This window comes from Pseudophryne corroboree, chromosome 2, assembly GCF_028390025.1.
Source record: "Pseudophryne corroboree isolate aPseCor3 chromosome 2, aPseCor3.hap2, whole genome shotgun sequence".
Taxonomy (NCBI): Eukaryota; Metazoa; Chordata; class Amphibia; order Anura; family Myobatrachidae; genus Pseudophryne; species Pseudophryne corroboree.
In genome coordinates, this window is record NC_086445.1 from 922024665 (window position 1) to 922037384 (window position 12720).

Here is a 12720-nt window from a genome sequence, read left to right on the forward strand (position 1 = left end):
ATCCCGTCACAGAGCGCTGATGTCCGTTGCAGCCGTATGACGCACTAACGCGGTGCATGCGCAGTTCGGATCTGATCACTATGGACAGCAGTGATCAGATCTGAATGATCCTCCTAGTTGTCTAGCCATCACAATTCCACCCTTGTTATAGTCGCTCAGATCCTTACACTTGCCCATTTTTCCTTCTTTCAAGAATGGACTGTCTACTTGCTGCCTAATATATCCCAACTCTTGACATGTGCAATTGTAATGAGGTGATCAATGTTATTTGTATAACCGGTCAGTGGCTTTAACGTTAAGTGTGTGTATTCTAGTATTTAGTTTATCTGACTAAAACCCAAAAGTTGTATGTGTGCAAAATCTTGTCACAGAACTCTTGTCCTGTCCCCTCTTATACTACACTGAATCCTCGCACAGTATAACCACTACCTGCTAAAGGAAGGGGACCTGCACGGCATATGGTAGAGTGTGTCGAAGGGCCCACCAGGGACCCCAATGAACAGCTGGAGCAGCCTATCCTCTTTATGCAATTGTAACAATGTACTAAACTATATTTGATTTATTTATTTATTTTTTTCAATAGAGAAAAGGTGTATCAAACATGAGTGTTTTAATAGTGCGGCATTTGCACAATATCGGGGTGTAAGATCTAAGTACAGTGCTATGAGCATGTAGTCCTCAGCTTCTTAACCCCATAGATGGGTGGATGACAGGACAAAGGTTGGACTTTTCCCCTACAACTAGTGGAAACCATTAGAGCCTGGGAGACATTAATGACTGCTAATGGAAGCTGTACCTGCTAAAGTAAACCTAAAGGCCGGTGGGGTTGTCTTTACGTGTTGACCTAAGTAGAAATGTGATATTTTTTTGAGGACATATATTTGAAAAGGAGAGGTGATCCTGGATGTCTGTCTTCCTGGTAAAACACGTATGATCCAACTAGCATACAGTTATTGTATTATTGGTATTAGTGTTCATTATAGCACATAATCAGTGAGGAGGACATATTTACATTTTTAAGGGCAACATTTTATACGTGATGTTTTGCTACAGTAGTTGTAGTGATAAATCACGTCTAAAATGTTACCCATCAAAATTAAAATATGCCGTCACTGATTATGTGAAGAATTCTAGAATGAACACTAGGTAAATGGTTTTACAGATTATGGGTTTTTTTTTGTTTTTTTTCAGTATCTCTGGTTTATTTTGCACAAGTTATTTATCTGATATAGATGATTTTCTTTGATCTGTCCTTTTTTAAACATAAAAAATCTGTTGCTTTTGTAGAGTCGGGGCTCGCGTGCGGTTCTGCAGCTGTACCCTGAGAATGCTGAGCAGGTTAGTGCTTTGTTACTTCATACTGAAGTGTTTTATACTGTACACTGTATTATTGTCTTTTCTCTTACGTCCTAGAGGATACTGGGGACTCCGTAAGGACCATGGGGTATAGACGGGCTCTGCAGGAGACATGGGCACTCTAAAGACTTTAGATGGGTGTGCACTGGCTCCTCCCTCTATGCCCCTCCACCAGACCTCCGTTAGATCCTGTGCACAGAGGAGACTGAGTTTCTCTGAAAATACTTTTTGTTAGGTTTTTTTTTTTTCAGGGAGCACTGCTGGCAACAGGCTCCCTGCATCGTGGGACTGAGGGGAGAGAAGCAGACCTACTTAACTGATAGGCTCTGCTTCTTAGGCTACTGGACATCATTAGCTCCAGAGGGTCGGAACACAGATGTCGTCCTCGCTGTTCGTCACAGAGCCGCGCCGCCGTCCTCCTCACAGAGCCGGAAGATAGAAGCCGGGTGAGTATAAGAAGAAAGAAGACTTCACAGGCGGCAGAAGACTTCAGATCTTCACTGAGGTACCGCGCAGCTTGGGTGTAACGCTGCGCGCCATTGCTCCCACACATACACACACAGAAGTCACTGTACGGGTGCAGGGCGCAGGGGGGGCGCCCTGGGCAGCAATATTCAACTCAAGGGACACTGGCTAATATATTAGATACTGCGGAGGCAGTATATTGAAAAAACCCCGCCAGTATAAAGAATTTAAGCGGGACCGAAGCCCGCCCTTGAGGGGGCGGAGCTTGATCTTCCAGCACTAACCAGCGCCATTTTTCTCCACAGCCGGACTCTCCCCTGCTGAGCAAGTACAGAGGGCAAAAAAGAGGGAGGGGGGGACATTTAATTGGCGCAGTGAGTGTATTAATTATTCAGTCTGGGATTTTATGCCAGTGGCGCTGGGTGTGTGCTGGCATACTCTCTCTCTGTCTCTCCAAAGGGCCTTATTGGGGGGCTGTCCCCATAATTGTATATCCCAGTGTGTGTGGGAGTGTCAGTACGTGTGTGTCGACATGTCTGAAGTGGAAAGCTCGTCTAAGGACTAGGTAGAGCAGATGATTGTGGTGTGTCCGTCGGCGACGCCGACACCTGATTGGTTGGATATGTGGAATGTTTTAAATGCAAATGTGTCTTTATTACATAAAAGATTGGACAAAGCAGAGTCCAGAGAAAAAGCAGGGAGTCAATCCATGGCTTTGACTGTGTCACAAGGCCCTTCGGGCTCTCATAAACGTCCCCTGTCCCAGCTAGCAGACACTGATACCTACACGGATTCTGACTCCAGTGTCGACTACGATGATGCGAAGTTACACCCAAGGGTGGCCAAAAGTATTAATTTTTCAATAAAAGATGTTTTGCATATCACAGAGGACCCCTCAGTGCCTGACACGAGGGTATGCATATTTAAGGAGGGAAACTCCGGACAAGAAACTGCAGATTCCCAAGAGAATTCTTATGGCGTATCCTTTCCCCGCACAGGACAAGTTACGGTGGGAATCCTCGCCCAGGGTGGACAAGGCTTTGTCGCGCTTGTCCAAAAAGGTGGCGCTACCATCTCCAGACACGGCGGCCCTCAAGGATCCTGCTGATCGCAGACAGGAGACTACCTTAAAATCAATTTATACACATACGGGTGCCTTGCTCAGACCGGCAGTAGCGTCGGCATGGGTATGTAGCGCAATAGCAGCATGGGCAGATAACTTGTCATCTGACATTGACTCCCTAGATAAGGATAGCATTTTATTGACCTTGGGTCATATTAAAGACGCAGCGTTATATATGAGAGACGTTGGGCTGTTGGATTCAAGAGCCAATGCCATGGCAATTTCTGCTAGGCGAGCCCTGTGGACCCGCCAATGGACGGGTGATGCCGATTGAAAGAGACATATGGAAACTTTGCCTTACAAGGGTGAGGTTTTATTTGGGGAGAACCTCGCGGACCTGGTTTCCACAGCTACCGCAGTAAATCTTTTTTGCCTTATGTTCCCCCACAGCATAAGAAAACACCAACATCAGATGCAGTCCTTTCGGTCGCAGAAGTCCAGAAGAGGTTGGGGCTCGTCCTTCCTCGCCAGAGGTAAGGGTAGAGGGAAAAGAATGCCTGCTACGGCTAGTTCCCAGCAACAGAAGTCCTCCCCGGCTTCTACAAAATCCACCGCATGACGCTGGGGCTCCACTGCGGGAGTCCGCGCCGGTGGGGGCACGTCTTCGACTCTTCAGCCAGGTCTGGGTTCTGTCAGATTTGGATACTTGGGTGATAGAAATTGTATCCCAAGGCTACAAACTGGAATTCGAAGAAGTGCCTCCTCGCCGATTTTTCAAGTCTGCTTTGCCAGCTTCTCCCCCAGAGATGGAAATAGTTTTAGCTGCATTACAAAAGCTGTGTCGACCTCAGGTGATTATCAAGGTTCCCCTAATACAACAGGGGAAAGGGTACTATTCAACCCTATTTGTGGTCCCAAAACCGGATGGCTCGGTCAGACCCATTCTGAATCTAAAATCCCTAAACCTGTATCTAAAGAGGTTCAAATTAGAGATGTAATCTCTCCGGCCGGTGATCTCCAGCCTGGAAGGGGGTGATTTTATGGTATCACTAGACATAAAGGATGCATACCTTCATGTCCCCATTTATCCTCCTCATCAGGCGTACCTGAGATTTTCTGTACAGGACTGTCATTACCAGTTTCAGACGTTGCCGTTTGGGCTGTCCACGGCCCCGAGGATTTTCACCAAGGTAATGGTGGAAATGATGGTGCTCCTACGCAGGCAAGGAGTCACAATTATCCCATACTTGGACGATCACCTGATAAAAGCGAGATCGAGAGATCAGTTGCTGAAAAGCGTGTCACTCTCCCTGAGAGTGCTGCAGCAACACGGCTGGATCCTAAATCTGCCAAAGTCGCAGTTGATTCCAACGACTCGGCTATCATTTTTAGGCATGAGTCTGGACACGGAAAAGAAGAGGGTTTTTCTCCCAACGGAAAAAGCCCAGGAACTCCAGAGCATGGTCAGAGACATGTTAAAGCCAAAAAGAGTGTCCGTTCATCAATGCACTCAAGTACTGGGAAAGATGGTGGCGGCCTACGAGGCCATCCCCTTCGGCAGGTTCCATGAGAGGACATTTCAGTGGGACCTTCTGGAAAAGTGGTCGGGGTCCCATCTACAAATACATCATAAAATAAGCCTGTCCCCCCAGGGCCAGGGTGTCTCTCCTGTGGTGGCTGCAGAGTGCTCACCTTCTAGAGGGTCGCAGGTTCGGCATTCAAGACTGGGTTCTGGTAACCACGGACGCGAGCCTCCGAGGATGGAGAGCAGTCACACAAGGAAGAAATTTTTCAGGGACTGTGGTCAAGCCAGGAGGCTTGTCTACACATCAACGTGCTGGAATTAAGAGCCATATACAACGGCTTACGACAAGCGGAGACTCTTCTTCGCGACCTACCTGTTCTGATTCAATCGGACAACGTCACAGCAGTGGCTCATGTAAACCGCCAAGGCGGGACAAGGAGCAGAGTGGCAATGGCGGAAGCCACCAGGATTCTTCGCTGGGCGGAAAATCACGTAAGAGCGCTGTCAGCAGTCTTCATTCCGGAAGTGGACAACTGGGAAGCAGACTTCCTCAGCAGACACGATCTCCATCCAGGAGAGTGGGGTCTTCATTAAGAAGTTTTTGCAGAGATAACAAGTCATTTGGGGCTTCCTCAAATAGACATGATGGCGCCACGCCTCAACAAGAAACTTCGGAGGTGTTGTTCCAGGTCAAGGGACCCTCAGGCTGTAGCTGTAGACGCCCTGGTGACACCGTGGGTGTTTCAGTCGGTCTATGTCTTCCCTCCTCTTCCACTCATCTCAAAAATACTGAGAATCATAAGACGAAAAAGAGTGCAGACAATACTCATTGTTCCGGATCTTCAGGAAATGCTCACAGAAGATCCGTGGCCTCTTCATCCCAGGGAGGACCTGTTGCAGCAGGGGCCCTGTGTGTTCCAAGACTTACCGCGGTTACGTTTGACTGCATGGCGGTTGAACGCCAAATCCTAGCTAGTAAAGGTATTCCGGGGGAAGTCATCCCTACTCTGATAAAAGCTAGGAAGGAGGTGACGGCGAAACATTATCACCGTATCTGGAGGAAATATGTATCTTGGTGTGAAGCCAAGAATGCTCCTACGGAAGATTTCCACCTGGGCCGTTTTCTCCACTTTCTGCAGACAGGAGTGGATATGGGTCTAAAGTTAGGCTCCATTAAGGTGCAGATTTCGGCCATGTCACTATTCTTCCAGAAGGAATTGGCTTCTCTCTCAGAAATCCAGACTTTTGTAAAGGGAGTGCTGCACATCCAGCCTCCTTTTGTGCCCCCAGTGACGCCATGGGACTTTAACGTGGTGTTACAGTTCCTTAAGTCACACTGGTTTGAACCTCTGCAAACAGTTGAGTTAAAATTTCTCACTTGGAAAGTGGTCAGGTTGATAGCCTTGGCATCTGCGAGGCGGGTGTCCGAATTGGCGGCTTTGTCTCACAAAAGCCCCTATCTGATTTTCCATGTGGACAGAGCAGAGTTGAGGACTCGTCCTCAATTTCTGCCTAAGGTGGTTTCATATGAACCAACCTATTGTGGTGCCTGTGGCTTAGGGTGACTTGGAGGATTCCAAGTCTCTTGATGTAGTCAGGGCCTTAAAAGTTTATGTAGCCAGGACGGCTCGGGTTAGGAAAACAGAGGCACTGTTTGTCCTGTATGCAGCCAACCAGGTTGGCGCTCCTGCTTCTAAGCAGACTATTGCCCGCTGGATCTGTAACACGATTCAGCAGGCTCATTCTACGTCTGGATTGCCGTTACCATATTCAGTAAAGGCCCATTCCACTAGGAAGGTGGGCTCTTCTTGGGCGGCTGCCCGAGGTGTCTTGGCATTACAACTTTGCCGAGCGGCTACTTGGTCGGGTTCAAACACTTTTGCTAAATTCTATAAGTTTGATACCTTGGCTGACAAGGACCTCATGTTTGCTCAATCGGTGCTGCAGAGTCATCCGCACTCTCCCACCCGGTCTGGAGCTTTGGTATAATCCCCATGGTCCTTACGGAGTCCCCATTATCCTCTAGGACGTAAGACTAAATAAGATTTTAAACCTACCGGTAAATCTTTTTCTCCTAGTCCGTAGAGGATGCAGGGCGCCCGTTCCAGTGCGGACTAAATTCTGCAAGGCTTGTATATAGTTTTCTCTGGCGTCCTAGTGGATGCTGGGGACTCCGAAAGGACCATGGGGAATAGCGGCTCCGCAGGAGACTGGGCACAAAAGTAAAGCTTTAGAACTACCTGGTGTGCACTGGCTCCTCCCCCTATGACCCTCCTCCAAGCCTCAGTTAGATTTTTGTGCCCGAACGAGAAGGGTGCAGTCTAGGTGGCTCTCCTGAGCTGCTTAGAAAAAAGTTTAGTTTTAGGTTTTTTATTTTCAGTGAGACCTGCTGGCAACAGGCTCACTGCATCGAGGGACTAAGGGGAGAAGAAGCGAACTCACCTGCGTGCAGAGTGGATTGGGCTTCTTAGGCTACTGGACATTAGCTCCAGAGGGACGATCACAGGCCCAGCCATGGATGGGTCCCAGAGCCGCGCCGCCGTCCCCCTTACAGAGCCAGAAGAGCAGAAGAGGTCCGGAAAAATCGGCGGCAGAAGACGTCCTGTCTTCAATAAGGTAGCGCACAGCACCGCAGCTGTGCGCCATTGCTCTCAGCACACTTCACACTCCGGTCACTGAGGGTGCAGGGCGCTGGGTGGGGGCGCCCTGAGACGCAATATATACACCTTAGGGGGCAAAAAATGCATCACATATAGCTCCTGGGCTATATGGATGCATTTAACTCATGCCTGTTTTTCCATAAAAAAGCGGGAGAACGGCCGCCGAGAAGGGGGCGGAGCCTATCTCCTCAGCACACTGGCGCCATTTTTCCTCACCGCTCCGTTGGAGGGAAGCTCCCTGACTCTCCCCTGCAGTCCTGCACTACAGAAACAGGGTAAAACAAGAGAGGGGGGGCACTAATTTGGCAGATAAATCTATACAGCAGCTATATAAGGGAAAAACACTTATATAAGGTTATCCCTGTATATATATGGCGCTCTGGTGTGTGCTGGCAAACTCTCCCTCTGTCTCCCCAAAGGGCTAGTGGGGTCCTGTCCTCTATCAGAGCATTCCCTGTGTGTGTGTGCTGTGTGTCGGTACGTTGTGTCGACATGTATGAGGAGGAAAATGGTATGGAGGCAGAGCAATTGCCTGTATTAGTGATGTCACCCCCTAGGAGTCGACACCTGACTGGATGGTCTTATGGAAGGAATTACGTGATAGTGTCAGCACTTTACAAAAGACTGTTGACGACATGAGACAGCCGGCAAATCAGTTAATACCTGTACAGGCGTCTCAAACACCGTCAGGGGCTCTAAAGCGCCCGTTACCTCAGGTGGTCGACCCAGACACGGACACTGACTCCAGTGTCGACGGTGAGGAAACAAACGTATTTTCCAGTAGGGCCACACGTTACATGATCACGGCAATGAAGGAGGTTTTGAACATTTCTGATACTACAAGTACCACAAAAAAGGGTATTATGTGGGGTGTGAAAAAACTACCCGTAGTTTTTCCTGAATCAGATTAATTAAATGAGGTGTGTGATGAAGCGTGGGTTTCCCCCGATAAAAAACTGCTAATTTCTCAAAAATTATTGGCATTATACCCTTTCCCGCCAGAGGTTAGGGCGCGTTGGGAAACACCCCCTAGGGTAGATAAGGCGCTCACACGCTTATCAAAACAAGTGGCGTTACCGTCTCCTGATACGGCCGCCCTCAAGGAACCAGCTGATAGGAAGCTGGAAAATATCCTAAAAAGTATATACACACATACTGGTATTATACTGCGACCAGCAATCGCCTCAGCCTGGATGTGCAGTGCTGGGGTGGCTTGGTCGGATTCCCTGACTGAAAATATTGATACCCTGGACAGGGACAATATATTATTGACTATAGAGCATTTAAAGGATGCATTTCTATATATGAGAGATGCACAGAGGGATATTTGCACTCTGGCATCAAGAGTAAGTGCGCTGTCCATTTCTGCCAGAAGAGGGTTATGGACGCGACAGTGGTCAGGTGATGCGGATTCCAAACGGCATATGGAAGTATTGCCGTATAAAGGGGAGGAGTTATTTGGGGTCGGTCTATCGGACCTGGTGGCCACGGCAACGGCTGGGAAATCCACCTTTTTACCCCAGGTCACCTCTCAGCAGAAAAAGACACCGTCTTTTCAGGCTCAGTCCTTTCGTCCCCATAAGGGCAAGCGGGCAAAAGGCCACTCGTATCTGCCCCGGGGCAGAGGAAGGGGAAAAAGACTGCAGCAGACAGCCTCTTCCCAGGAACAGAAGCCCTCCCCCGCTTCTGCCAAGTCCTCAGCATGACGCTGGGGCCTTACAAGCGGACTCAGGCACGGTGGGGGCCCGTCTCAAGAATTTCAGTGCGCAGTGGGCTCACTCGCAAGTGGACCCCTGGATCCTGCAGGTAGTATCTCAGGGGTACAAATTGGAATTCGAGACGTCTCCCCCTCGCCGGTTCCTGAAGTCTGCTTTACCAACGTCTCCCCCCGACAGGGAGGCGGTATTGGAAGCCATTCACAAGCTGTATTCCCAGCAGGTGATAATCAAGGTACCCCTCCTACAACAGGGAAAGGGGTATTATTCCACGCTGTTTGTGGTACCGAAGCCGGACGGCTCGGTGAGACCTATTTTAAATCTGAAATCCTTGAACACTTACATACAAAGGTTCAAATTCAAGATGGAATCACTCAGAGCAGTGATAGCGAACCTGGAAGAAGGGGACTATATGGTGTCTCTGGACATCAAGGATGCTTACCTCCATGTCCCAATTTGTCCTTCTCACCAAGGGTACCTCAGGTTTGTGGTACAGAACTGTCACTATCAGTTTCAGACGCTGCCGTTTGGATTGTCCACGGCACCCCGGGTCTTTACCAAGGTAATGGCCGAAATGATGATTCTTCTTCGAAGAAAAGGCGTCTTAATTATCCCTTACTTGGACGATCTCCTGATAAGGGCAAGGTCCAGAGAACAGTTAGAGGTCGGAGTAGCACTATCTCAAGTAGTACTACTACAGCACGGATGGATTCTAAATATTCCAAAATCGCAGCTGATTCCGACGACACGTCTGCTGTTCCTAGGGATGATTCTGGACACAGTACAGAAAAAGGTGTTTCTCCCGGAGGAGAAAGCCAGGGAGTTATCCGACCTAGTCAGGAACCTCCTAAAACCAGGCCAAGTGTCAGTGCATCAATGCACAAGGGTCCTGGGAAAAATGGTGGCTTCTTACGAAGCGATTCCATTCGGCAGATTCCACGCAAGAACTTTTCAGTGGGATCTGCTGGAAAAATGGTCCGGATCGCATCTTCAAATGCATCAGCGGATAACCCTGTCTCCAAGGACAAGGGTGTCTCTCCTGTGGTGGTTGCAGAGTGCTCATCTTCTAGAGGGCCGCAGATTCGGCATTCAGGACTGGGTCCTGGTGACCACGGATGCCAGCCTGAGAGGCTGGGGAGCAGTCACACAGGGAAGAAATTTCCAGGGCTTGTGGTCAAGCATGGAAACGTCACTTCACATAAATATCCTGGAACTAAGGGCCATTTACAATGCCCTAAGTCAGGCAAGGCCTCTGCTTCAGGGTCAGCCGGTGCTGATCCAGTCGGACAACATCACGGCAGTCGCCCACGTAAACAGACAGAGCGGCACAAGAAGCAGGAGGGCAATGACGGAAGTTGCAAGGATTCTTCGCTGGGCGGAAAATCATGTGATAGCACTGTCAGCAGTGTTCATTCCGGGAGTGGACAACTGGGAAGCAGACAAGAGATGCTCACGGAAGACCCGTGGCCTCTACCTCTAAGAAAGGACCTGCTCCAGCAGGGACCATGTCTGTTCCAAGACTTACCGCGGCTGCGTTTGACGGCATGGCGGTTGAACGCCGGATCCTGAAGGAAAAAGGCATTCCGGATGAAGTCATCCCTACCCTGATCAAAGCCAGGAAGGATGTAACTGTGCAACATTATCACCGTATTTGGCGAAAATATGTTGCGTGGTGTGAGGCCAGGAAGGCCCCTACAGAGGAATTTCAACTAGGTCGTTTCCTGCATTTCCTGCAAACAGGACTGTCTATGGGCCTAAAATTAGGGTCCATTAAGGTTCAAATTTCGGCCCTGTCAATATTCTTCCAAAAAGAACTAGCTTCAGTTCCTGAAGTTCAGACGTTTGTCAAGGGGGTACTGCATATACAGCCTCCTTTTGTGCCTCCAGTGGCACCTTGGGATCTCAATGTAGTTTTGGGGTTCCTAAAATCACATTGGTTTGAACCACTCACCACTGTGGACTTAAAATATCTCACATGGAAAGTGGTAATGCTGTTAGCCCTGGCCTCAGCAGGGTCTCAGAATTGGCGGCTTTATCCTATAAAAGCCCTTACCTAATTTTTCATACGGACAGGGCAGAATTGAGGACTCGTCCTCAATTTCTCCCTAAGGTGGTTTCAGCATTTCACTTAAACCAGCCTATTGTGGTGCCTGCGGCTACTAGGGACTTGGAGGATTCCAAGTTGCTGGACGTAGTCAGGGCACTGAAAATATGTTTCCAGGACGGCTGGAGTCAGAAAATCTGACTCGCTGTTTATCCTGTATGCACCCAACAAGCTGGGTACTCCTGCTTCTAAGCAGACTATTGCTCGTTGGATTTGTAGTACAATTCAGCTTGCACATTCTGTGGCAGGCCTGCCACAGCCAAAATCTGTAAAAGCCCATTCCACACGGAAAGTGGGCTCATCTTGGGCGGCTGCCCGAGGGGTCTCGGCTTTACAACTTTGCCGAGCAGCTACTTGGTTAGGGGCAAACACGTTTGCTAAATTCTACAAATTTGATACCCTGGCTGAGGAGGACCTGGAGTTCTCTCATTCGGTGCTGCAGAGTCATCCGCACTCTCCCGCCCGTTTGGGAGATTTGGTATAATCCCCATGGTCCTTTCGGAGTACCCAGCATCCACTAGGACGTCAGAGAAAATAAGAATTTACTTACCGATAATTCTATTTCTCATAGTCCGTAGTGGATGCTGGGCGCCCATCCCAAGTGCGGATTGTCTGCAATACTTGTACATAGTTATTGTTACAAAAAATCGGGTTATTATTGTTGTGAGCCATCTTTTCAGAGGCTCCTCTGTTATCATGCTGTTAACTGGGTTCAGATCACAAGTTGTACGGTGTGATTGGTGTGGCTGGTATGAGTCTTACCCGGGATTCAAAATCCTTCCTTATTGTGTACGCTCGTCCGGGCACAGTATCCTAGCTGAGGCTTGGAGGAGGGTCATAGGGGGAGGAGCCAGTGCACACCAGGTAGTTCTAAAGCTTTACTTTTGTGCCCAGTCTCCTGCGGAGCCGCTATTCCCCATGGTCCTTTCGGAGTCCCCAGCATCCACTACGGACTATGAGAAATAGAATTATCGGTAAGTAAATTCTTATTATTGCTTATATAAGGGTTATGTTACAGTTTTGATCAATCTCTGGCTGATGCTGTTTTGTTTCATACTGTTAACTGATTCGTATATTCCATGTTGTACGGTGTGGATGGTGTGGGCTGGTATGTATCTTGCCCTTAGAAAATCCTTTCCTCGTACTGTCAATCTCCTCTGGGCACAGTTCTTTAACTGAGGTCTGGAGGAGGGGCATAGAGGGAGGAGCCAGTACACACCCATCTAAAGTCTTTAGAGTGCCCATGTCTCCTGCGGAGCCCGTCTATACCCCATGGTACTTACGGAGTCCCCAGCATCCTCTACGGACTAGGAGAAAAAGATTTACCGGTAGGTGTAAAATCTTATATTTTTCTTCAGTTACGCACTAAGCTCATAGCTCTCGCGTTCCATTCATACAACTATTTAGTTGTCCTCTTTCTGTGCCGTATCTGGAAAGGTTCCTGCTATCTATTTTGCTCTTCGTTACAGCTGGAACTGGTGACCGCTCAGGCGATGAGATCTGGCTTTACTGGTGGGATGGTAGTGGATTATCCCAACAGCACCAAAGCTAAAAAGTGAGTTTTACTTTCACTAGGAACATATTATACATTTCTGCAGCGGGGTACACTGGTATTCCACAGGGAATAACATCGGGCTTAGAGTTGAATCTTGATCCGAGGCACCAACAGGCTAAAAGCTTTGACTGTTCCCAGGATGCATAGCGCTGCCTCCTCTATATCCCCGCCTCCAGGCACTGAATGTCCGTTTAACGGGTGGCTGCACTAGGCAGCCCTGAAAAGAGCTTTTTTTGAAGAAAGAATACTTCAAGGGCTGCAGCACTGGCACATAGAC

The 12720-nt window shown here is 48.7% G+C and overlaps 1 protein-coding gene across 2 annotated transcripts in view; it reads left to right on the plus strand.

The window, feature by feature from the left end:
- BUD23 (BUD23 rRNA methyltransferase and ribosome maturation factor) overlaps positions 1 to 12720 on the plus strand; it is a 56227-nt gene that overhangs the window by 34469 nt on the left and 9038 nt on the right. For both annotated transcript variants that reach the window (XM_063956164.1, XM_063956165.1), the window contains exons 7-8: positions 1288 to 1338; positions 12358 to 12443. In XM_063956164.1, coding sequence (XP_063812234.1) covers positions 1288 to 1338; positions 12358 to 12443 — 137 coding nt within the window. The remainder of the gene's footprint in view (positions 1 to 1287; positions 1339 to 12357; positions 12444 to 12720) is intronic.